The following is a 27,967-nucleotide window of genomic DNA, read 5'->3' on the forward strand; positions in this document are numbered from 1 at the left end:
AATTAGCAGTTTGAATCAGACTCAACCAGAAAGAGAATCGTTCATAGCTTAGGTTGCAATGACTGATTTGTAAACAAATGACTCTTATGATTTTTTTAATGCGTCAGTCTAAGATTTACAAACTTGCTTGTGAGTTAGTGGTTTAAATTAGATTCACAGCTATTAGTGAGTTCACAATTGACTCCCTCACTGAATCATGAGTCAGTTTTCAGTTATGGCAGGTTCAAAGTGAACTTGGAAGTGTTACGGTGATCTATATTTTAGGTTTGTAGGAATCATTCTATTTACAGACTGGTTATTAATATGAAAACACGTAATTAAAGATACATTTTCAAAACAGAGATCTGTTGTAATAAATAGTAATTAAAAAAACGTAAATATTCTACAAAAAATATCATTAGTTACGCCATTTATTAACAAAGTTAATTTTATTAGTCTTTTGTTGTTGGGTTTCCAATCCTGCTCCTGGAGGGCCACCTTGTTTCAAAGTTTAGCCTAATTAAACACACCTGAACCATCTAATAAAGGTCTTCAGGATCAGTAAAAATGTCCAAGCAAGTGTGTTGGGGCATGTTGGAGCTAAACTCTGCAGGACATTGGCCCTCCAGGAGCAAGATTGGACACCCCTGCTCTTCACAAAATAAAATATTAGATAAGGAAAGTCTGGCATCTCTGATTTTTCTCATTACTTCATGGACTGACTGGTCAGATAACATCAGTCTATCTGTAGTCTGGTTCTACTAACTAGGAGAGGAATCAGTCAAAGCTAGCAAGCTAATCAGCTAGAACAAACACAAGCTTCTTGGTCTGTGCCATGTCTTAGAGAATCATCAAGAAGCCCTAAGAAAATGCACTTGTGGTGGCCAGAAGACGCCTTTCAAGCTTCAGAATCTCAACCAACATCAAATCGCTCAGATAAACAATGAGTTCTGTGAACACCTTCCAGCACCCAAGGAGGAGAATATTCTGGAACTCACACAACACAGCTGAGAACTGCTGTGTAAATATTTGAGGGACCTAAAATGGTGCTTTCATCCACATCAAGTAGAAATCATGCTTTTGCAAAATACATTTTTCATCAACAGTCTTTCAAGTCTTCATAAGCTAACTCTGTGAATGTGGAGAACTTACCTACGAAGGGTTGGCGAGGACATTTCTGAATACTTTCCTCCTGTTTGCCTTCCAGCTTGGCACTGAGTTGGCATCCCCGTCTGGGTAGTCGCGCTAGTCTTAAGTACCTGGCTCTCCACATCGGAAAATATACCCTTCTCTCGGTCTGTCTGGTTAGTAGTTCCCATTGGGGACTTGACTAAGTTGCGACTCTTAGGGTTGGGAAGTGTGGCAGTACCCTTATTACAAAAATTAGCATCAAGATTCGAGATGTTAGTGCGGTTAGAACAGCGAGCGGTGCCGGTACGGCTAGGTCTCGGTAAACTGCGATACTGAAGAGTTGTCCGAGCACTTGGAGGAAGGTATCCATCATCAAGAGCCGTCTGCCGACACACAATTCGACTCCCAGAAAATCCGACTGATTTTGGTATCTTGCCCACTGTAGCGGAGCCGCTAGTTACCACAGCACCACTCATGGTTATTGTCGCCATTGCACCCGGAGCCTTCTTGAAGCCAAAAGTACTGGTCGGGGTGCGTACGGTTTGATTGAGGGGAGGTTTCTTGGTGTCATCAACACTTGAGGAATGGGTGCCGTTGGAGCGGCCTTTCTCTGACACCTTAGCATCGTCGGTCTTACTTGTGGGATGATCAACGACACGGACTGTCAAGCACAAAATGAAATCATGTTTTCAACAGTTTTGAATACAGTAGCACAGTCCATGTCATGACTCATCTGAACATACGCCTTATTTGGCTGTCATCCCTCAAGAAACCACATGAAAACAGAGACATGGCTCAGTCAGTGTTGTTATCGTTAACTAAAACTATATAAAAAAAATGTTAATTGAAATATTAGATTAAAACAAACTTAAAAAATGAAAAATGTAACCTTGGTTACTAACTGAAATAAAAAGTGCAATTTGAAGCACTAAAATTGCAAAACTGAAATAAAAATAAATTAAAAGCAAATATTAAATAAATATATAAATGACAAAAGCATATAATATCATTAAAACAAACAAAACTTAAAAGAACAATCACAATATAAAAATCTAAATCAAAATATTAATAAATACTATAATACTATATAAATAACACTGGACTAGATTGTATTTAGCCTCAAGCCCCTGCCATTCTTATTTTTCAGCTCTGTGAGCAAAATAAACTGTAAAAAAAAAATATATATATATATATATATACATATATATATTATTATTATTTTTTTACAAATTGTTTAAATTTCAGTTATTTTTAAACGAACAAATCAACCTAAAATGAAAATTCTGACATCATTTATTCACCCTCATGTCACTCCAAACTTGTATGACTTACATTATTCTGTGGAGCACAGAAGGAGATACATTGAAAAAAGTCTCATTGTTTTTGTCCATACATAAACAAAACATGTTTTTGGACCACACTGATTTTGGATGAAGTGTTCTTCAAAATAACTTCTGTGTTCCACAGAAGACGACGGCATACAGGTTTGAAAGACACAAGGTTATGCTAACTGTGACATCCATGCAACATCAACATGCAACCCATCAACATAAACTATTACCATGTGCCTTGAGTGAGCTGCAGTTTGTCGTTGATGTTGCCTTTGTCCGTGGGGAGGTGACGCCCACCTGAGCAGTCATTCCCCGCCTCCAAGAGCCCGTCTGGGAGATGGTAGGAGTCTTGCGACCCATCAAGCTCCGTTCTGATTCATCTGAGAAGTCTGAAGACCTGTGGTTCCATTTGGTTGTGGTCTCCATTTTGATGCTACCTTTAGAACAGCCTTCTGAATGTTTAAGGTCGTTGTTGGACCAGTTGGGGTTGTGTTTCACTGCAGAGTGCTTCTCCGCATCCGTCTGGAGCTGTGGGAGAGAAAACTAAATCATTAGCTGTAAATAAATGTTCTGGTCTTCAAACCTCAGAGAATATAAATCTGTTTTTTTTTTACAAATCAGTAAAATGTCTATCTATGGTAGGTGTTATGTGGTATGATATGTGTTCTACACTGGTTCAACTCCTCGTTAACAGAAACATCAAATGAGCAAATCACATGGCAGCAACTCAATGTATTTAGGCATGTAGACATGGTCAAGACGATCTGCTGAAATTGAGCATCAGAATGGGGAAAGGTGATTTAAAGTGACTTTGAATGTGGTATGGTTGTTGGTGCCAGATGGGCTGGTCAGTATTTCAGAAACTGCTGATCTATTGGGATTTTCACGCACAAGCATCTCTAGGGTTTACAGAGAATGGTCTGTAAAAGAGTGAGAGGCAGTTCTATGGGCGAAAATGCCTTGTTGATGCCAGAGGTCAGAAGAGAATGGCTAGACTGGTTTGAGCTGATAAAAAGGCAACAGTAACTCAAATATCCACTCATTACAACCGAGGTCTGCAGAAGACCATCTCTGAACGCACAACACGTCGAACCTTGAAGCAGATATGCTACAGCAGCAGAAAACACACCGGTCAGATAAGAACAGGAAACTGAGGATACAATTCTAACGGGCTCAACAAAATTGGACAATAAAAGACTTGGAAAACGTTTGCCTGATATGAGGAGTCTCGATTTCTGCCGATACATTTTGATGGTAGGGTCAGAATTTGTTGTAAACAACATGAAAGCATGGATCTATCCTGCCTTGTATCAACAGTTCAGGCTACTGGTGGTGTAATGGTGTGAAGGATATTTTCTTGGCACACTTGTTTTGGCCCCTTAGTACCAATTGAGCCTGACCATGCCCATTCCTTTATCAAGTTCAAGTTCATTTATTTATATAGCACATTTAAACAGCCGCTTAGACAGACCAAAGTGCTTTACAGAACACACAAATAAGAAAAGTAAAAACAGCAAAACAACCCATAGAACACATAAAAAGCAGCAAAGCTACGAGTAGCCTTGTCAGAGACTCAATTGTAAAATAGTAAAATAATTAAAAATAGAGATCAATATGCTAAAGAGAACAGGTAGCTTTTTACCACAGACTTAAAGATAGAAAGGTTGGGGGCCGTTCGGATCTCTAGGGCAAGGGTGTTCCACAGACGAGGCCCTGGCACTGCAAAAGCACGCTCCCCTCTATGCTTAAGTCTGACACGAGGGAATACCAGCAGAGCCTGGTCGTGAGACCTTAGGCTTCTGGACGGAGTATATTGATGAATAAGTTCGGAAAGATAGACTGGAGCTAAGTTATGTAAAGATTTGAAAACAAAAAGGAGGATTTTAAAATCTACTCTCTGCCGGACTGGCAGCCAGTGTAATGATTTAAGAATTGGAGAGATATGGTCATATTTGCGACAGTTGAGAATAAGTCTAGCCGCAGTATTTTAGACCAACTCAAGACGGGCAATTTGAGAAACTGATATCCCACAATAAAGTGAATTGCAGTAGTCTAGCCTACACGTGATGAATGCATGAACCGCCATTTCCAAAGTTATCGGAGTAAGAAAGCCTTTGATTTTAGATCGTAAACGAAGTTGGTAGAAACCGGAGCTGATGACACACAGTGTAGTGTACTACACTGTTTATGACCACAGTGTAGTACCCATCGTCTGATGGATACTTCCAGCAGGATAACGCGCCATGTCAAAAAACTCAAATCATCTCAAACTGGTTCATGTCAATATGGACCAAAATCTATGAGGAATGTTTCCAGCATCTTGTTGAATCTATGCCAAGAAGAATTAAGGCAGATCTGAAGGCTACTAGCAAGGTGTATCTAATAAAGTGGGTAGTGAGTGTACATAATGCATAGTTTTGTGAAAGAATTTAATGATTTAAAAACACATTATTTTTTAAAATTTTCTTTAGTACAATGTCAATATAAAAGTCAATTATTTAATATGGGAAACAATTGTTTAATTTTATAATATCAGACTTGATATTTCTCACACATGGTATAAATTATTGATTATATATAAAATCATATAACTGTTTTCTAATTTTAGAAGCGGATCACTGCAAAGGGATCATCATTTTTGAGAGACCTTTGCATGAAAAGGTAAATAAAAAGTCTCTGGACTAAATATATAAAAAAATATATGTAATGACTGAGATGCAAAATCACGACAGCTAATTTGCGTCTTATGTATTCAGCAACACCATCAACAGTCATCATAAAATCTGATTATGTGAGACATAAGGGCCAACTCGTTCATTACATGACCTTCCACAACGTAGCCACGATGACATCACACCCTTTAGGAAAGTCCGTTGTTCAGCTGCTACTGAAAATCCTCATAAAAATTATTGCCAGGGAAAGAATGTTAATAGTCTCCAGTTGTTATCAGGCCAATTCCAAAACATTGTTATCTCAAAGCCGATACAATAAATCCTTCCTCCACTCCAGCCTGAAGAATGAGGGGAGACTATATAGGGAAAAAGTACAAGGGTGTGGAAGTGAAAGGTGGCAGATATTTGGCTTCAGGCGCACTTTTGAGTCACAACTCTTTGAATTTGAAATCAGGTTACAAGCAGGTTTATTGTAGTTAACTTAAACCCTAAAAAACATTTTCATTACTTGAAATAAAATAAACATCAACTAAAAAAAAAAAAAAACTTAAAACCATTTCAGCTAGTTGCCAAAGCAAATTTTTTTTAGTTTTCATTTAGGCCACGGTCACACAGCAGGAGAATACGGTTGTCAGTCCTAGTAATTGAGTCCTTAATACAATTATGTTCACACACATTTCAGTTATTTACCGGAGTGACAACCGCATTGCACATTTTATAACTGAACTCACACCTGTACATTTTTAGAACTCAAAACCACATTCTCGGAAAACCCTTGCTGAGTGAACAGAACCGGAACTGAACAACTAGTTGTCTCTCACGTCATACAGTGTGAGAGAGCCGCTCTGCGCTGCACAAACGCGCTTGTTGTAGGGTTTTGTGTGGTTTTGTTTTCGGTAACTTACAGCGACAGAGATATGAGCTGTGTGTCATCTGAAGGTTTTAGATGAGCGGCTCCCATTAGTGACTCAAATGCTCCGCTCTCCACCCAGATATAAAAGCTGCTGTCGGATGATGAAGATTTGACGGATGAACTCGGGACTCAATTGGACTCTTGTCGTGTCCAAAGAAATAAGACTTTTCAGTTGTATGGACGTTGCCGTCTTTGATATAAGTTTGTTCACTGTCGTTATGGTTACTGGTAAGAGAATATGGGCTTGACTCCTGTTGCACGTTCATACAGACAAAATTTGAGACACTACTGTAAGTTGCTGGTAGAACGGGACATTTTGAGACTCACACCTGTAAGTAAATTCAGTTGTCATTCCCAAAGACTGCATGGATTGAAAGAAATGTCAGTGTGAACGTAGCCTTTTTTTGATGTACTAATATAAAATAAAATAAATAATAATTGAAATAAAAAAATCTATAAAGAAATATTTTAAACAATAACTGAATAAGAATACTAAAACTAAAATAGTATCTCAATAATACTAAAATAACACTGGGTACTGAAAACCACATCTGGGCCTTTTTTTTTGTTGCAGTACCAAGATCAAAAACAAATGGAGAAACATGAGTGTTTTCATCTGAGGAGATGAATATGGAAGACTGTAGATAAATAAGGTCATGGATTTAACATTCAATGACCAACAGAAATGCACAAACCGAGAAGCCACAGGTGTCGACAAACTTATTGGCACAGAACCCAGGGTGCCACGTCTGGATTTACAAAGCTCATCTTGTTAGAACAGGCTAGAGAGACACAGTGTCTTAGCTTCACTGTACTGGTCCATTTGTTCAGCATATGTTAACCTGCTTTGAGCTTGTAAAGATGATCAATCACCGAGCAAAAGCTGAGTCAGTCTGCTGACTCACAAAGACTGCACACAGCGGGTTCAGGCCAATTCTGATAAGGGCCCACCAATGTTTTACTGAATCAAAAGGGACAATGAAGCAACAACGCAGTGCTATGTGCAGGCCTGTTTTTGATTGCATGTAATGATAAACAGAGATGGTAAAAACAATTAAAGGACTTTTTAACAGTTCAACATGATATTTGTAAGACTGCAAGCTTTCTCTGTATTATGGCTCTATATATGGGTGTCTTCAAAGTTAACCACTTTTATGCCCCAGGGGTTGATATTTATTAAAATGAACAGATTTCAAAGTTTTATATAAAGGTTTATGATGCATTTATTATTTATATTAACTGTCAACCCTAGTGAAAAAAACAAAAAACAAAATGTATTTGAAATACAACAGTGTACAACAAAAACATACAAATAAAATGTTTTATGTATTTATTTATGTACTTAATATAAATACCCTGTAATTAATTTAAGTATACTTTTTTCAGTATACTCTTGGTCAAACTAAATATATTCTTAAGTAAAGTGCTAAAGTGGAACTATATATACATAATCTTTTTTAAAGGTTACATTAAAACTTTTTACAGTGCCTTTGTCAGTTGTATAGAATAGATTACTCAATATATTAAAATAATATTAAATAGATTTTTATTTACTATTGTTCCAGACTTTCTTAATATATTAATAATATATATCTTGATATATGAAATTCCATCATAATGGAATATAAATATATGTATATAATGTTTAATACAATGTCAAATCTAAACATTCAATACATTTTTAAATATATACATATAATATAATTTCTCTATCTATCTATCTATCTATCTATCTATCTATAGTATATATATATATAGAACGATAGATGTAGACTTTATTATGGTAATGTTTTTTAAGTGCTCTGTTGTTTCCCATGTGAAGTTCTACAGATGTTTCTGATTCTATAGACCATGAGGCTCTGAAGTTGCCTTTGGTATCAATGACTGACCTGTTCATCTACGTCTCTGTGTGGGACAGATGGGGTGTTGACGTAGGAGCTAAGGGACGAGCTGGTGTTGAGGTCATCTGTGTCCAAGGTGTCACTGATCCCGCTGCTGACTGAGCTGCTGTCGTCCCAACTGAGAACAAAGAGGAAAGAGAGAGGAACAGTTTATTCTCTACATTTCTGAGGAACATGATATCAATATACTGAGAGGAAGACTGCAAGGAATAAAATAGAAATCACGGATTCAGAATGTTCAGCATAATATGGAAAATGTAGGAATGGAAGGAAAGGTAAGCAAAAACAACATCTGTGGAGAGTCATGAAGTCTGCACCGGGACAGTGAGGGCATAAAAACCTGCATTCCCATCATGCTTCATACATTAGGCGCGTCTTTCTGCTCCTCAAAACTTGTTTTAATTAGCTCTGCGCCTCAAATTCTCAGTGCGCTCTGCTTGGCTATCCCCCTATCCCCCCACGAAATCCATGAGGATGCTCAGCAGGACTCAACCAAAATCATATGGACCAAAGGCACTATTGGATAAAGGGAAAACCTAGTTGTGAGAGGATTTGGATTGTACATTTTTATTGTCAAATAATAGAACCTGACAGCAATAGATTTAACAATTGTGCTATTGTACATTTTTATGTATTTTGTTTTAAATAAAATTTGACAACAGAATTATCAATTTTGAATAAATAAATAAATAAATAAATAAATAAATAAATAAATAAATAAATAAATATATATATATATATATATATATATATATATATATATAAATAAAGACATTTAATTGACAATACCAGAATCAACATTTTGCTACTTTATCTCAAATCACGAAAAAAGGTTATTATTAATATATGAGCAATATCACATGAGTATGCGATATGGCTCCATATCAGCATGGCTGTGATTCAGCAATAGGTAATGCACAGGCTATGCTGATATAGAGCCATATGGCACAACTACGAGTGTTGTATTGCTCATTTAAAAGTACATATATAAAACATACTTTATCTAAAAATAAATAAAAGTTGTATTTATTTATTTGACAAAGTCTGACAATGACAGAATCATACATTTGGATAATTTATTTTGAATGAGGCTAGAAAAATATATTTTTTATCCATGTTGGTAAAGCTAATATCACACTATCGTAAGACCTGATTCTCAAGATGCTCAACTCAAGATTGAGAGAGGGAGAGAGAAAATGACATTTGCTGATATGAATGTATTGTGGGTGTGTAAACAGGAAGTCCCTCCATGCTATTTGCTAAATCCAAACACAGACTGCCCAAACTCTAACAAGCCACCAGTTATGGCTACTCCAGCCTCGAGCGATGCTAAAAGAACTAGCTTTATCAACAGTGTGTTATCAACATCAAAACATCTTATCACCACCTAATCCTCCTCATTTCTCAGGATCATTCAGGCAAACAAACCAGCCCTTAAGCTCATTCACAGACAGTCATGAATCAAGAGAGGTGTGTTCAAACATCCACCACAGTTCTGACGTCCCGCGAAAGACCTGAATAGATACTTGTTTTGATATGAGCAAAGTCCCCATAGCTCAAGTCTGTCATAACTGACTCGACATAACTGCCGTGGAAGGACGTCTGTGGTTCCTGTTTTAATGAGCTGTGAGAAAGTTGGTCCCATTGGAGCTATTTGTCACTAATAGCTCTCACACACACACACTGTGCTAATGTGTTTGTCTGCTTGAAGGTCTCTGCTTAAATGATCTGCTTCATTCATCATTTGCCATATGCTGTCAGATATATATGGCGAATGCAAACAAACACCAAAAAAGCCCCCAAAAATGGAAAGAAAACAAACATGAATTGTTAACTTTTTCCTTTTTAAAGACACCATGAATTCCAAAACATTGTTTTGTGGATTTTACAGCATTTGGTTTATCTGAAGCCATCTACATAGTAGTGCCCTACTAAAAGTTTTAGTAAAAGTCTTTGTCTAAGAAAATGTAGCAAAAATATTAAAAATGAATTATTTTCTTAGTTTTGAATATACATTAAATATTAGTTTATTATTGATACAATTACAATTATTAATAAAGAATATTTGCAAAGAGAATTTTGAGAATATTTTAAATAACATTAATAGCTAGATTATTAAATGGAATGAGAACGCCTATATTAATATTAAATGTCAATTTTTAATATTCATTAAATATTAATTTACTACTACTAATAATAATAATATTGAATTATTCATAAGCTATTTTTATTAGATTATTTTCGCATGAAAAGTTTTATTAAATTAGAATGAGAACCTGCCACCTGAAACTGGCTTGTAAAAGTAAAAAAGGGGGAAAACTATATTAAAAAGTAAATACGAAAGTAAGTTAGTATTTATTGTAAATATTGTAAATAGTAAGTAGTATTTAATTGCAGTGTACATATAAAGTTATACTACAAGTAAATTAAAGCTTTAAATACTGTATGTTGTATTGAATAAATGAGGTCAGCCCGACCAACTCCTATGCAACATTGTCCCATTTTTGAAGTTACACAACAGAATAGGTCAACATACAATTTCCTTGTTGACCAGCAAGTCAACCGCTCTGATCTTTACAACAACAAAACAAAGTTCTGCAAAAGTTCCACACAATACTTCTCACATGAAAGCGAGAGAAAGAGAGGGTGTGGGTGGGTGGCATAGAGGGTAGAGGTGGGTCAGAAAGTGGTACTTTTATACGCATTCAAAGATTTTATTCCTCTTTTTCTTGCTTTCTTTCATTCTTTCTTTCTTTCTGTCTTTCTTTCTTTCTCTCTTTCTTTCTTTCCAATATAATCCAAAGACATTCCTCCCCTTGCTTTGCCCAAGTGCAAACCAGCTCAAAATAGAAGGGGAGTGTGCAAAATATTGCCTCTGAACTCTTTAGAAAGAGGCATGGAATGCAAACAAAGGAATTTTCTGAAGTGCCAGAGAAAAAACAAACATTTTGAATAAATTAAAAGCACAAAACAGAGTTAAAAACTAACTTAAGAACTATTGGTAAAGAGTGACTACAACCGCTCAGAAGAAAAAATTATAGCTCATCTGTCATGTAAGACAATTATTTACATACAATAAAAGTACAGAGACATTGATGTGAATAACATATCACAGATATGTATTGGAAGAATATGTATTTGGTATTGGAAGAATTTGATAAAAAACAAGAATTTGGTATCGAGCACAATGGTTGAGGGCGATTTTAGAACGATATACAGGTCCTTCTCAAAAAATTAGCATATTGTGATAAAGTTCATTATTTTCCATAATGTAATGATAAAAATTAAACTTTCATATATTTTAGATTCATTGCACACCAACTGAAATATTTCAGGTCTTTTATTGTTTTAATACTGATGATTTTGGCATACAGCTCATGAAAACCCAAAATTCCTATCTCAAAAAATTAGCATATCATGAAAAGGGTCTCTAAACGAGCTATTAACCTAATCATCTGAATCAACTAATTAACTCTAAACACCTGCAAAAGATTCCTGAGGCTTTTAAAAAACTCCCAGCCTGTTTCATTACTCAAAACCGCAATCATGGGAAAGACTGCCGACCTGACTGCTGTCCAGAAGGCCATCATTGACACCCTCAAGCAAGAGGGTAAGACACAGAAAGATATTTCTGAACTAATAGGCTGTTCCCAGAGTGCTGTATCAAGGCACCTCAGTGGGAAGTCTGTGGGAAGGAAAAAGTGTGGCAAAAAACGCTGCACAACGAGAAGAGATGACCGGACCCTGAGGAAGATTGTGGAGAAGGACCGATTCCAGACCTTGGGGGACCTGCGGAAGCAGTGGACTGAGTCAGGAGTAGAAACATCCAGAGCCACCGTGCACAGGCGTGTGCAGGAAATGGGCTACAGGTGCCGCATTCCCCAGGTCAAGCCACTTTTGAATCAGAAACAGCGGCAGAAGCGCCTGACCTGGGCTACAGAGAAGCAGCACTGGACTGTTGCTCAGTGGTCCAAAGTACTTTTTTCGGATGAAAGCAAATTTTGCATGTCATCCGGAAATCAAGGTGCCAGAGTCTGGAGGAAGACTAGGGAGAAGGAAATGCCAAAATGCCTGAAGTCCAGTGTCAAGTACCCACAGTCAGTGATGGTCTGGGGTGCCATGTCAGCTGCTGGTGTTGGTCCACTGTGTTTTATCAAGGGCAATAATGCAGCTAGCTATCAGGAGATTTTGGAGCACTTCATGCTTCCATCTGATTTCATTTTTCAGCACGACCTCGGACCTGCTCACAGTGCCAAAATCACTGGTAAATGGTTTACCGACCATGGTATTACTGTGCTCAATTTGCCTGTCAACTCCCCTGACCTGAACCCCATAGAGAATCTGTGGGATATTGTGAAGAGAAAGTTGAGAGACGCAAGACCCAACACTCTGGATGAGCTTAAGGCCGCTATCGAAGCATCCTGGGTCTCCATAACACCTCAGCAGTGCCACAGGCTGATTGCCTCCATGCCACGCCGCATTGAAGCAGTCATTTCTGCAAAAGGATTCCCGACCAAGTATTGAGTGCATAACTGAACATAATTATTTGAAGGTTGACTTTTTTAAATATTAAAAACACTTCTTTTATTGGTCGGATGAAATATGCTAATTTTTTGAGATAGGAATTTTGGGTTTTCATGAGCTGTATGCCAAAATCATCAGTATAAAAACAATAAAAGACCTGAAATATTTCAGTGGGTGTGCAATGAATCTAAAATATATGAAAGTTTAACTTTTATCATTACATTATGGAAAATAATGAAGGTTATCACAATATGCTAATTTTTGGAGAAGGACCTGCATGTGAGATTTGTGAGACATAAGTGAAATTGCAACAACAAGCCTAAAAAAGAATGCAAAATGACCATGAACATTTGATAAAAGTAGTCCATACATCTCATGCACTATTTACCAGGTCTTCTAGAGCCAATGAACAAACCATTCTGAATGAGTTGTTCACAAATGACTAAGTTCTTCAGTCCAAATCACTGACTTGTGTGATTGTGTGAATAAAGACTTAAATTTGGTTTATTACTTAACTCAAGTTATTGCTTCAGAGTACTTTGAATATAGCAAATGTGTTGGGGACTTTGTGTCCTTTTTTAGGCTTGTATTCTTAGTCAGCATTCCTTATCATTGTATTGAAAAGTGCTAATTTCTCATCTTATGTTCCACAGACAAAAAAGTAATTTGGGTTTGGAATGACACATAAGTGCTTTATTTAATCCCAATTGCAGTCTAAGAAACAAATCAGGGGTGGTGATGGCGCAGTGGATAATACACATGCCTTTGGTGTGAGAGACCCGGGTTCGAATCCACTGCGAGACACCAATGTGTCCCTGAGCAAGACACTTAACCCCTAGTTGCTCCAGAGGCGTGCGACCTCTGAAATATAGCAATTGTAAGTCGCTTTGGATAAAAGCGTCAGATAAATCTATCAAAAAAAAAAAAAAAATCATACAGTCAAATCTCCATATCATAAACTGACACCCAACTGAGATGCTTTGAATAAAAACATCTGAAACCTTCTCTCTGTCAGACCTGCTTTGTTTTTTCAAACACAATCCATCATCACCAACACCGACAACATGCACCAATAATCTTAAACTAATATTATGAATTGGCAAATTTAATGAATTAGCAGTGACAGAGGACACAGGTGTGACACACCGAGCGCAAAGCGCCCCAAAACAACCTGTCATCTATCCCACAATAGTCAAACACGCGCGTGCATGCAGAAACACCGGCACCGGTCCCTTCCCCCGTCTGGGACATTAGATTAGTGTCAAGCCCCAAAGAAGTAAAAGCATATAGTGGGGGTTGATCCACAGGGCAGGAAATTGGTTTTTTTTCTAAAGACCTGTTATTAGAAGAGCAGTGTGGAGTTGTGAGCTACAGCTTGACTGCACACACCACCCTTGTCCTGTTTGCTTTGGGTGGCCTATCAATTAGTTCTGCAAGGATACCCATCTCTACAGCAACCCCAACCCTGTTGCCAGGCATTGTGGGAGATCAGGAAAGGTACTTTAACCAGGAACAGCAAGAATAAAAGTGTATGGGTCATTGACAAGCTTGTTGCTTTGAGAAAAAGGTTCATGTTAATTATTATGGTGGTGGAGACTGGTTTTTTAGCTTTCCAAAATTTTGGAAAATTATTTTAAAAGTTACAGCACAGTTTGGGTTCGGCAAGATTTTTTGTTTGTTTGTGAAATAGGTTTTTATGCACACCAAGGCTGCATTTATTTGATCAAAAATACAGAAAAAAATTTAATGTTGTGAAATATTATTAAAATGTATTCCTGATGATGTACTGAATATTCAGCAGCCATTACTTCAGTCTTTAGTGTCATCTCTAATATTATCAATGTTGAAAACAGTTGTGCTACTTAATATTTTGTTGGATTTTATTTCAGGATTCTTTGATTAATAGAAATGTGAAAAGACCAGAATTTAGATCAAAAAGAAATCTCTTGTGACCTTATAAATGTATTTACTGGCATTAACAATCAAGTTGATGCATCTTTGCAGAACAAAAGTATGAATTTCTTTAAAAAGAGAATGTAATTGTAATTGTAAAAAAAAAAAAAAATTCTTTGACGGACCTCAAACCATTGAATGATAATGTGTTTAAATAAAGTAAAACAGACAAAGCTGTGACACTGTCATAAATTTTGAGATTGTCAATACCTGAAAAATAGCAAAAAAAGACGTTTCTTGACACACGTACCAAACCTGAGCACAATCTTTCATACTGTTACAAAATACATAAAGTACACAAATCATCCTGGAAATTGTGGCTTAAATTGTGATTTCTGAGTATACAGTATAAAATTAAACATGACGACAATCATAATCATACACATTTACTGTAAAAATCTAATTATTAATCAGTATATTCTTTTTTTTTTGTCAACAAACAAAAAAATCTTTAAAAATGCACCTGAGAAACAAAATAGCATCAAGATATTAATATTACTAATTTTCACTTGTTTTAAACATTTTATTTTTATTTTATAACGGCAATATTTAGCATATATTAAAAATATATGAAATGTATATTTCATTTTATTCTAATACAATCTAAGATCAGTAAAGCGGCGTAACCACACACCTTTCTCTTTCACACTCAGACACTCACACAAAAACAGTCCCACGTGGCAAAGCAACTTTCCACCCCATAAATCCTCAAACAAAGAAAATTCCTCCTCTCTACCTCAGAGTGTCGGAGCCAGGCTGCAGAATTCCCTGGCAAGAGCCTGATCCCGGGACAACCGGCGAGAGGCCGCTAAAGTTTGGCTGAGTGGCAGGCAGCTTCATGAGTAAGGCTCCACTGCACTCCTTCCCTCACTCTGCCTCTCACTGCTCTGAGAGAGAGAGAGACCGATTCTCCCCGCAAACACACACACACAAACCCAGCAGCCAACCACAAGCTGAGGGGAGCGGCTTTACCAACTGAAGGAATGGTAATCTGATCACAAAGCAGTCTTTAAGCCCGGCAGGACTTCAAAAGGAGATGGCTGTTGACTCTATAAACTGGTCTCAGAGCAGAGCTGGATTAGAAAGAATGTCAAGATGTTAATTAAGTTGAATTGTTCATGTGTAATGAGCTAAAGCTTTAAATCAAATTGTGTTTTCAAGTGGACGAAAAAACTTGTTATTATCAACTGTTTATTGTGAATACTCACAAATCAACCTATAGTTCTCTCAGATGGGGAGAGGGACAATTAATGGCAAACAGTAGGAGTATAGATCTGTAGAATTAATGTGAACAGAAGTGGTCAACGAATGCATCTGAATGGCATCTTATTGAAGGAACAAAAAGGAGGATATTTAGAAAAATGTCCATACAATGTTGTTTTGGACCCCATTGACATCCATTGTATAAACAAAAACAGTTCTTCAAAATAGTGTCTTTTATGTTCCACAGAAGAAGAAAGTCATAGGCTTGGAACAGCATGAGTGTGAAAAAATTATGACAATTTTAATTTTGGGGTGAACTATCACTTGAAAAATTTTGGGAGATCCAGGAGGAGAACAATTATATTATAGTTTTTATTACAAAATTTAATTCGATTTTATTTGTACATTTCAAAAATTGTCACTGTTTTAGTAATTTTGTTTTGTGCATTTGTCATTTGTAATAAACAAATAAATTAAAGCTTTAGAATTATAGTTTTAAAAGGAATTAAGTAATTTTAGTACTTTACAAAGTTAGTTGCCAAGGCAATATTGAAGTTAAAATTTTTCATCTAATATTTATGTTTATATTTTATTTCATATATCAACTGGTGGCAAGCAAATGTGTTTTCAAAAGTTCGTCTTTCATCTCAGTAGGACAGGTTTGAAAATCACCGTCTTCACACGAGTTAGATCTGGACATCTGCGTTGCGTCGTAAATCCCAGGTGACCTTACAGGTTTGAGGCAAGGCAGGTTCCTACACGAAATGTGTTTGTGTGTACGTTAAAAGTGTGTGTGTAGGTGTGTGAAGGAGTAGGCTAATCTTCTAAAGCACACCATCTTTTGTGATAAGTTATGGCTTAAGTGTGTTTTTACAGCTTGGAAGCATAGTCCACCATGATACGAGTGTGGGAATCCATTTTCGGTTTACAGTTCTGTCTGTCTGTCTGGGGTTTAGCGTGTGGCTAGCTTGTGGCTAAAAGGCACAAAGTCAATAAGTGACTAACCTACAGACTTCACCAAACCCGGCCAATTAGTTCATTCCGCAATGCTTCACGTTCTCATGCCCTGCTGTTCACAAAAGTTTTTAAGGGTCACATCCCATAGTTAAAGGTCAAGCTGCCTTAATCCTTAGCGGAAAGATCCTGCTAACAGACAAAGATGCAACTTTGTTGCGTTTACCAAAACAAAAGCAAACAACATTTTTGGCCTTAAACATTGGCACAAAACTTTGTGGGCAAACGAGACCATATATATGAAGCATCTGAGCTGTTTTTGTATACACAAATACATAAAAACACAAGTAGCTGCTAATCTTGCTAGCGCTAAAACTATTAAAAGTGCACATAAACGTCTAAAATCCTTGGGAATATATATATATATATATATATATATATATATATATATATATATACAGTATATATAGTGTGATTGTGACAAGAGGTTTCTGTCTTCATAGAGCAGTTTTGAGTGTGTGACTGTATAATAATACAACAGGCAGAGAGAGAGAGAGAGAGAGAGAGAGAGAGAGAGAGAGAGAGAGAGAGAGAGAGAGAGAGAGAGAGAGAGAGAGAGAGAGAGAGAGAGAGAGAGAGAGAGAGAGAGATATTCCAGCCCTCGTGCCCAAACCTTTGCCGCCAGACGTTTGTAATGACAGAGCTGCTAGTGAGCATGAGGAATTCGGAGTAGTTCCTTTCTCCATCCTGCTCGCATTCTCTCTCTTCTCTTCAACATGAATTACACATAACATTAAATATAACAAGACAACAACTTTTCAGCCCTCAAACGTCGGTTGTTGTGACTCTGGCCTGATTTCTAGGGAACCGCAGAGCATGATTTGAATCGTTTTGAATATGGAAAAATTTTTTAAACATGCAAAGGCAAAGCAGCTTGCAACAACAACATACTAGATTTGCATTAATACGTGTGATAATATATGCGTCATAAAAAACAATCACAATTCAGTATATAACAACGCCTTCATCGCAAATATGCAGCTACATGACAAAGCAATGACCAAACGAGATAGAAGTCTATATTTGAAAATACAGTCATATTGTGAAGTTTTATTACAAAATGAAATTACGGTTTTCTATTTTAAAACGTAATTTGTTCCTGTGATGCAAAGCTGAATTTTCAGCATCATTACTTCAGTCTTCAGTGTCACATGATCCTTCAGAATCATTCTAATATTATGATTTTGTGTTCAAGGAAAAAATACTGTATATATTATTATTAATGTTAGTCAATGAGCTGCTTAATATTTTTGTGGATAATAGTTTTTAGGATTCTTTGATGAATTGAAAGCTCAAGAACATGTATTTGAAATAAAACTATTTTGTAACATTTTAAATAGCTTTTCTGTTTCTTTTGGTACACTGAGTTGAAATAGAAATAATATGCTATTTGTATTAAGGGTAAATTGCACGAGCAAAGGTGGGTATTTAGTGAAAATATGCTTTGCCAACAAGGCTGAACATTTTAATGTAAAATTAACTGCAAAAAAGTGTAAAATTAGAAACGGTAGTAGAAGTTCTCACCTCACAAATGCTGCAAAAATCATTTACACAAGATAAAAAAATATATAGATAGAGAAGAGCTCTATTGTAGCCAATGGGTCTGTAGGGGCCAAGAGGATACTAAGCACATGACTATTTCTCTATTGTTGTTCTCTTTCCTTCCTGTGTTTCCATCCCTCCATTTCACTTCTATGTGTTCTTTTGTTGCAAATACACAAGCCACACTGACACAACACAAATATTCTCTTGTTCTCGTTCTCTGTCTCTCACTTTCAATCACAGAATACACACAAGGACGGCATGATGGTAGACAAAAGCTGCACATTTTGCATTGTTTTTTCCCCTTAAAATATAAATTCTTATATGAAATACCTGTACAAAATGAGATCATCACAATATCGATTGCTCATACTATAGCTTAAACTATAAGTTAAAGATTTATAGTTAAACAACTAGACAGACAGTTAGATAGATTTTAAACAAATCAATCCAAAGTAACAGATTCCCTATTGAATCCTCTCAATGTGTTACATTAGACAGCAGACATTATTATTTTCTATTGCTGTCTATAGTTGTGGGTGACAAAAAATAATGCTCTGTAGCATTTTATTACATTAAACCGCTACTTGGTAGAAAAAAAAAGTAGTTTGTTACTGGAAAAAGCTTTTTCAGGAAAAATTGTTTTGAAAACAACTACTGGCTACTGTCCTGCTCCCGAACAATGACGTTAAGTATTACTGACACTTTCCAATCCATTTATATGACTAATTCTCCTTCTCTTTCACTCTCTCGCACACACTGTGGGGGGATGGGGGTCCCATGTGTTGATGGATATCCTCCTCCCTCTGTCTTTTAGTCTGTTCTTTTCCCTCTCCCTCTGTTCTTTTCTTTTCTCTGTCCCTCCATCTCCAACTTCCTGTTCTCCGGAAACATTTGCATGTGAATGGGCTGCTGGGTGTGATGGCTGTGCTGAGTGATTAAGATCATTGTCTCAAGCATCCAGTTAGCACTGTTAAAGGTGCGATTCCTCCCCATAAAAACAATCGCATTGTCCACGTGAACAATTTTGTCAGAATCTACCAAGCTGCAAAACTTTTCTCATTCTGTAATATGTATGCGTTATTTACAGCACTTCATGTTGTTGAAAACAAAGAATGGAATGCAAGTATGCAAATCTAGTCCACACCACAACTATAATGATAATGGCACAGAGAAACAATATAGTTGGTAACACTTTCGGGAATAACAGTTTTTTTTCAGCTGATGGACGATAAACATTGACAGCCAATCAGAATCCATCCTGCTTTTACAAGCATTTACAGCAGCAGACAACAAAACTGTTGCACGCTTAGAATAAACAGAATGACATTGTGTGCTGGTGTGGACGCTAATATAGTTATCGTTATATATTTATAGTTATTGGTGTAAACAGGCCTTTAGGAGTGTTCTCAGTTAAGAATGAGCAACTTCAGTTTTCCTCTAAACAAAAAGTCAAACAATAATACTTTGTCAATAGCTCCTATTCCATAATTTCTGAATGGTCCCATCCAGCAACGTACAGTACATCTCCATCAGATGAGAAACCACGGAGCATTGGCTGCCAGTCGTGTGTTGTATGTATAGACTGTTGTAAAGGAAGTAGCTGTTTCCTCAGATGTCAGATAAGAGCTCTCTCTCTCTTGTCCCATCCATTTAACTGTTTGGAGAGGGGACCGCTCTGATGTGATTGCTAAGCCCCCCTCAGAGCCCATGTTCGCCCTTCCTAAACCACAGAGGAAACAGTTCTCTCTACATATCGCTTTCTCCATCAATACCAGACGTGTCAAGGGCAAATGGACGGATGTTCTTTTGCATTCTTGATTCAACCCGAAACAACAAATCAATCAATGTCTTGCATTTAAAACATCCAAAACATCCATAGATTTCCCAAATGTTCTGCCTCAACACGCCAATAAAAAATAATTGCACGGGTGGCGACTTAAGCAGCTTAAGAGTGAAGAATGCTTCACATGCTGTCATTGAGCTTGTCCTGAGGGCTTAAGGTGAAAGAACCAGACTTACACTCATCGCAGTTTTGGCGATGGATGAGGGTGATGACTTAAGCGTAACAGATGACAATAGACAGAGGCTGCGTCTCCCTTTGTGCAGGAGTTCTGCAGGCAAACTTAAATTACTTTCTGGGTTTCACCCATGTTACTAATTTACCAATAATAGACCAGCCCGTTTCAATAGCTATTTGCCAATGTAAAAGTGAAATATGATAAAAGTGTTCACACATGCGATTCATTTTTTATTAATTTGAATTTTTTAAAACTTTTTAATGTTTAATCAAAATGTATATTTATAATAATATTACCAAATATATAATACATAAAATTGATCATATTTATAATAATATAACCAAACATATAATATATAAAATGTATAATAGTTAAAATAATACAACCAAAACTGAATATTTCTTTGAAAATGACAGACTTTGCTCTGGTGTCATATGAAAAGAGCAATATACATCTCAAAAACCTGTCATCAACCGATGCAGTCCTCGTCTTTTTGTGTAAAATAAATAAATAAAATAAATAAAATGAAAAACAAAAATAAATAATAAATTAACAAAAACATAAAATATTAAAAATAACAAATAATAATTATACAAAAAAAATAGAATAAAGCAAATTGAATGAAGTACAAAAACAAAACCCTTCAAGACAAGATAAAAAAAAATACCTGCAAAACTAAATAAAACAAACTGACCTAAAAAAGCTATATTCAAGTTATGTAACGCGTTAACACTTAATCGGAAGTGTTCAAGACCAGCCAAAATAAACTCCTGGTATAGTTACTAGACAAACACATCTATAAATGCACACAAACTCACAGACAAATACAAAGAGACTTCAGCTGTCACCCTCAATAGCACACTTACTTCACTGCCTCATACACAAGCTTTAGACCAGTCTGTCAAGTGCAATGTGTTCAGTTCTCTCAGTCCATTTCTATCTGGCACTCTAGAAGTACAGCAGATCACAGGGACACATTATCAGATCTCTGAGAACCAGACACACCAATGCTATCAAAGATCCTAATCATTCTCAGCCATAACACTATCGCCACTGTGCTTTTACGGCAGAGTCTGGGTGTGCGGTGAGGGGCAGAGGGTGCGAGAGAAGCGTTAAAGCCCTCCCATGAACTTAATGACTGTACCTGCTGGGCTTGCTTGTTGGCAAGAAGGCAAGTTGCCAGCTCATCTCTCTTTTTGCATCTCTTCTGGAGAGCATTTTTGTGTAGGCGGAAAGTCTTGTAGCCCAAAGACTTCCGGTCAAATTCAGAAGGCAGAAGCATTCATTTATCAACAGCCAAACAACACTGGCGGACAGACACTAACAAAATACAAAACTGCATAATAGAGAAATATCAGCAAGACAATTATTTTGACACCTAAAAACAATGAGAGGAAAAAGAAAGAAGCACTTTCAGTTCCATGTAAATGCCTTTGGAAAAATATTCTAAGGTTGCAACGCAAATCAAATATTGCTTAAAGGGGGCATATCATTTTACTGCTCTAATGTAGACATACTCACACGCAATGCTACCTTCTGGGTGATATATTGAAAATTCACAATATAGTTACAATGATTTTTAATGGGCAACATACTGGATATGCACAATATATTTGCGATGATTAGTTTTGCAAGTAACAAAATACATTTCTGTGAATCAGTTCAAACTGTTTGCACAATCACTCAAAAAAGTTTGCCTTTTTTTAATTAAAATGTTTTTGTAAAAATACATCCAGGTAAACATTGATGTTTATTATATTGGTCTGTAGAAATGAAAATTATTCTTCCTTGTCTTCATTTCATTTTTTTATTTAAACCAGATTTTTTACTGTATTTTACCTCTTGCATTGAATATATTGAATGTTTTGAATTTACTCGTAATAATGGTTTCATACAGGAAAAAGAGGTTTCAGATCAAATACATAAATATCAAGATAAATGTCTAATCAAAAGGCTGAAAAATATATGAACGTACGTATATTAAATAAATCATATAAATTTTAAATATATTACAATAATTTTTATAAAATAATTCAAATATCACCAAGAACATAAAGTAATAAAAATCTGACAAGAATTAAGGGAAAAAAACTAAAATAAAAACAATAAAACAACACAAAATTAAACAAAATGCACAAAAAATATATAAAAGTCAGATTTTTAAAATTGTGTTGTTTTATTGTTTTTAGTTTTAGTTTTTTTCCTTCATTTTTTGTCAGATTTTTATTTTAATTTTATTTTAATTAATTTTTTAAAGATTTATTTATTTTAAACAATGGCTTTTTCTATTTTATTATAAAAATATAAGATTTCAAATACATAAATATCAAGATACATTTATTATATAGTCTTTCAGTTCTGTATTTAGCAACTTTACCAACCCTGATGAACTAAAGTGTCAAGTACACTGGTAGACGGAGGTTAGAAAATCATTACAAATAGGTCATTTACATACAGAAGTCTTAAAGGTACAGTAGCGAATCTGACTAAAAGCTTGATCTGGTTTAGAGCATGTAGCATACCAATGGCATCTGCATGCAATGAAACGAAGAACAGGAACCCACTGACCCACAAATGTGTGTGCAATATGGGACATTTCCTCTGTGTGTGGGTGTTGATTTGACCAGGTCTCTCCTTTCAGTCCAGACATGGTCCCAAAGCCCCTTTTCTCCAGGGCGAGACGCCCCGATCACGTTTCAGAGCCGTGTTTGAACTGCCACGGCCAAATTACACAGTCACACACAATGTAGCAGTCATCGTGGACCTGAAAAACGGACATCCCTCAACCGGCAGGAAACTACACTGAGATTCAGACACCACATGCTTGAGACGACTGTCATTTCTGAGGGTGTGTCTGTATGTCTATGCAAAAGTACAGGGTGGTCCTATTTCCTTTATCACAAAAAACACAGGTGCGACATGCATAATATATGTAAATATAAATATATATATCATGTCTCTTCAGAAGACTTGGGTTAAACCCACTTTATTCATATTGGTTACTGTTACTTGTGTCATGTACTTTTTGAAGTTTGAAAATATTGAATATCTAGACTTTCAATGGATAGACAAAAAATATGAGATCATATAAAAAATATCTATATGACAGTTTTTCCCCACGGTATCGAAAATGGTTTCGAGTATCGATGCGTTTCAAGGTATTGTATCGAAATTAGAAATTGCAGTATCATGACAACACTAGCGTGCTTATGCGAATATGCCCTGGTTATACTAATCATAGCAAAATATCTATAATTACTTATCATCTGCAAGACAAATATAGTCAAAGCAAAACAAGAAGAAGAATCATCAGCTGCAAAGGATCACCAAACCATCAAAGCGCGAGTTCTGATCGGATCACAGGAGTGTTGACTGAATTTACAGTATAGCGCAAATTAATCTAAATAATTTTCTACAGCATCCACATCATCCAACTCCAAAACCAACATGGCTCCCTTCACGATGGAATTTAAGCAGCTCTCAGAGGGATGCATCACTGAAGTTCACACCACCTCATCTTTCTTCACTGACCGGAGTTTGTTTTGGAAGATTTGATGACAAAGCAAGTCAAAATAACGTGAGCAAAAAGATTTAAAGCTTTTGTTTTTTACACCAGCTGCTGTTAGAGAAAGAATTCCAAAATGATACATGGCATCAAGCATTTCCAGTAAGAAAGAGGACAGAAAAGGATTTCCCAATGGATTCTCGCCATTCCTGCCCTCCAGCTACACTTCACAAGGTCTTAGATCATCCCTCTTTCACCTGTATCAATCTGGGCACTAAGACAATATCTTGACAGGTACTGGGCACAGAATCCTGGGAACACACCTGGCTGGGCTCAAGAAAATTACCTTATTTGGAAAACCATGGATTACAAAGCTGGTCTGTAGGTCATCAATCTGACTCTGACTCTTTTTCTGCCAAGATTGTGATCGAATGCCACTTTATCTGAGAGATGTTCTGCACTGACTTCAAGGACAGGGGAAGTTCAGTCTTGAAGAGCCAGACTTTTCATTGCAGACAATGTCTGGTCCACTTTGCAGGACTGGGCTGTCAAACCAAAATGTCAATGACCAATCAGAGTTCACCCAACATGACAATTCTGTCAAAATTTACTCACCCTCATGTCTATACAAACTTCTTCTACGAAAACACAAAAAAAGATATTAAAGTCAATAAAGTGCAACAGTGCCTGAAAACTTTTTAAGCCGTCTTGGTTGCAGAAGTATTTTTTGCATACATTTTTTTCAAATGGTTTTAATAAAAGTCTTTTTTAAAGAGTTCAAAGCCATAACCAACCAACCAGGAACTACCTACGAGGTAAATTTACAAACTTTGATTAGAAGCAAAAAAAAAATGGAATAGCGGAAGCATAAAAGGAGGAGCGACGACAGTGAAGGACGAGAGAGGCCAGGCCTGGATTTATGTTTCTGTTTTATTATGTGTGCGGCAGTCGTAAGGGGTTGTAAGGTAAGACCGTCTTTACTTTTGTTTTCGTTTTTGTATTTATTTATTTTATTAAAAGTTGTTGAATGTTCGCCGGTTCCCACCTCCTCCTTCCCATAACAACGAACTTCGTTACAGAGAAACTATTGATTTAAAAATGTTGCAAAATATGCATATACAATTATTTAAGTAGTTTGAGAGGGTAGAGAGAGTGACTCTTACATCATTTGCAGTGCTTCATGGGAGTCGGTGGGCACTAAAGTGTTGTTTTGCTGCAATTTACTTTTCTCAATTCTCTGATTGGAGGAGATTCTCTGCTGAATCATGGGTAAAGTAGTTTTTCACCAAGAATTTTGCTGTTAAAAATAAGTTGAAATAATGTGGACTGACGGCTTCAACAAATAGATTACCATTGTTTAACAACATTGTAGCTCACATTAGGACCGTTTTTAAAGGTTTTTAACTTATCATTAAAAATCCCTACCCAATGGGATTATTACTTGCGGAACCTGAACCCTATGGGGTCCAAAACAACAAGAAAAGAAACAGGCATTTTTCAAAATATCTTTTTGTGTTCCACAGAATATATACATGAATGATCAATGAGCAGCTTATGATGATCACAAACAAAAACTCTTAAAAAGAAATAAGGAAAATTCAGTCTTTTCTGAGGCTTCTTTCAGATCCAATCCTTCCATCAATCATTCCTACTTACCTACCCACCCACTGCTTTTCACTTTCATTTCTTCCAAATCCTCTCTTATGTATTTGCTTTCTATCTCTTCATTTTTAATTTTCCCTTTTAAAGCAGACAAATCAGACATCTTTCTATTCTGAACTAATGAGTCACCAGACGCATTTAATAATAAATATTCCATCCACTGTCAGTTCAGAATGTGTTTAGTAAAAACACAGACAGTTTTCCATGTTTACAGACAGTATTGTTGCGCTTGAGGAGTGACAGTGCAAACGGTGAGGGATGTGGGATGTTAAACAGCCGCAGGGCTTGCAGGACGGCACAAAAGCACACCGAATGTGAAAGCACATGCAAAAAGAAGTGGATGTAAGTCTAAACTGATGCATTAGCTGTTGCCTTTGGCGCTCACAAAGACAATGAATACTCTCTTCCATTTAGAGGAAACAAAAGCAACTCTGTTGCCCATCTGAAATGCTCCGGTTTGACTACCATACGTCCTGTGGCGATCTACACTCAAGACTACTGATCATAAGAAACAGAATACATGAAAAATGAGAGTCTACAGGGTGAGTTAGTGCATGCAATGCAAAGGTGAAAGGTTAAGTCCTACCTATCAGTGTCTTCTTGACTCTTGGGATTAAAGTGGTGAACGGTCCCTCTCACGGAGTTCATGCCATCCGAGACCCGGTTAACCCTCCGAGAGTATAGGTTGAGACCTCCGTCAGTCATGTAGCTGTAGACACACACACACACATATGCTAGTTTAACACACAAGATATAAACAAGACACAATTACAGGTCTAATGCGGTGTCTTATCTGTTAATGGAGCATGGACAGGCTGTCTTGTGAAACACTGGAGTTAAATATGTAGCGAGACGCATTAACAAAAAGATAATTTACATGATGTTGCACGCCGTCTGATGATCTATACTTATCCAGCTCCTTTGACAGCATGTTGTGTCTGGACGTTCACTTTCATAACAAATGAATTCAATTCTCTCTACAAACAGTGTAAAGACAAACGTTTGTCAATGTCAAGAGAAATCAGCCACAGGAAAAACCAGTTTTACCAAATGTAGTGCAAATGCATAGGTAGAGACGTGCTATAATGTTAGAAGATATTGTCATAGATTCTACTGAAAGGACACATTTACTATGTATTTTTATATACTTTATATAGATTTTCAGGGGGCGTCAGATCAGTGTTTTGTAGTATTGGTATACTAGTATAGTTTTTGATAATAGGTTTAATTCTCTGAAATAGATTTTATTTCATTTCAGGTAATGTTTTATTTTATTTTAAATAATTTTTTTAATGGTTTTGGTTTTAGTTAATAATAACCATGGCTGAGATGATTGGGGTCTCAATAAATGTTTTATGTCTATGGAAGATACAGTTTTTAGTCATTTTATAACAAACATAGTGAATTCCTCAAAGCCAAGATATTTTGTTATTATAATTGATATTTTTTATGTTATATTGATATTTTGAAATATAAAGGGTTTATATGCGTAAAAAAAAAATATAATATATAAAATTTTACAAACCCATACAAACATATTTTTAAAAATAAACAAACAAAAAACACAATTATGCCCAAACATTTATTTGTATTAAGTTCCAGATGAAACCTCACATAGTATAACTTTCAATATGAACTTTACAAACTTCTTTAGCTGGTTAAAATGAATCTCAATTCAAAAGCAGTTCATATTAGCCCAAAGCAACTATAGACTTGACCAAGTGCCTATTTCAGTTTAACTCAAACAAAACCATAACCAACATATAACTCAAAATATTCACTCACCTCACTAAAAGTCACAAACTAGGACTGAGACAATCAAGAAAGTCGTTGGTTTCACATGACCATGTCTGTTGACTGTTAAGGTGTGCGCTTATGTGTTTATGTTCTTACTGTAAGCACCTATCTGTGTTCTTAGTATCCCTAGGGACACACTGCATAGAGAGAGAGAGAGAGAGAGAGAGAGAGAGAGAGAGAGAGAGAATAAGACAGATTGTGGGTTGGACTGCAGGCAGAAGTGGACAGGAGAGCTGTGTGGGACAGTGTGTTATAACCTGAGGCACAAGGTGGATGAGTGTTTACTCTGTTGAGCCATTTAAGTGGATGTTCTACAGGTTCTCAAAAGGATAGTCATTTGCCCTCTGGCGACAAGCAATATGAACCAAACACTTAAAACAACAGCAGGGGGAGAGCAGCGCTGATAACAGGCTGATCCGATAGCTTAATGTTTCAGGTTAATATGATTTTCACAGTAAAACAGGTTCATCACATGCATGACAGAACTACTACAACACAATAATACTGAATAACACCTTGTTGCACTTTAAAAAAAAAATTGTGTTATATATATATATATATATATATATATATATATATAAATACATACACACAAATGTAATGAATCACGAACAAATGATTCACTACCTACAGTAATTAAATAAATGTTTAAATAATATAATTATATATTATCCATCATGAATGTTATTCTTCAATATTCATTATTTTATTGAAAGTAAACGAATTGTCCTGGTAAAAAATAATATAGAACCGTGAATTATGTGGTGGTATAAACTATTTCACAATATTTGTTATTAGATTTAACAGAACAATTACATG

General features: G+C 36.2%; 1 protein-coding gene across 2 annotated transcripts in view; it reads right to left on the reverse strand.

Annotated features, from left to right (window-relative positions):
* nav2b (neuron navigator 2b) overlaps positions 1 to 27,967 on the reverse strand; it is a 71,374-nt gene that overhangs the window by 21,560 nt on the left and 21,847 nt on the right. For both annotated transcript variants that reach the window (XM_077210520.1, XM_077210521.1), the window contains exons 12-15: positions 25,938 to 26,060; positions 7,916 to 8,045; positions 2,672 to 2,969; positions 1,132 to 1,771 (exon numbers count right to left, since the gene is read on the reverse strand). In XM_077210520.1, coding sequence (XP_077066635.1) covers positions 1,132 to 1,771; positions 2,672 to 2,969; positions 7,916 to 8,045; positions 25,938 to 26,060 — 1,191 coding nt within the window. The remainder of the gene's footprint in view (positions 1 to 1,131; positions 1,772 to 2,671; positions 2,970 to 7,915; positions 8,046 to 25,937; positions 26,061 to 27,967) is intronic.

This window comes from Siphateles boraxobius, unplaced genomic scaffold, assembly GCF_051911475.1.
Source record: "Siphateles boraxobius isolate OS27281-9 unplaced genomic scaffold, OSU_SipBor_1 65, whole genome shotgun sequence".
Classification (NCBI taxonomy): domain Eukaryota; kingdom Metazoa; phylum Chordata; class Actinopteri; order Cypriniformes; family Leuciscidae; genus Siphateles; species Siphateles boraxobius.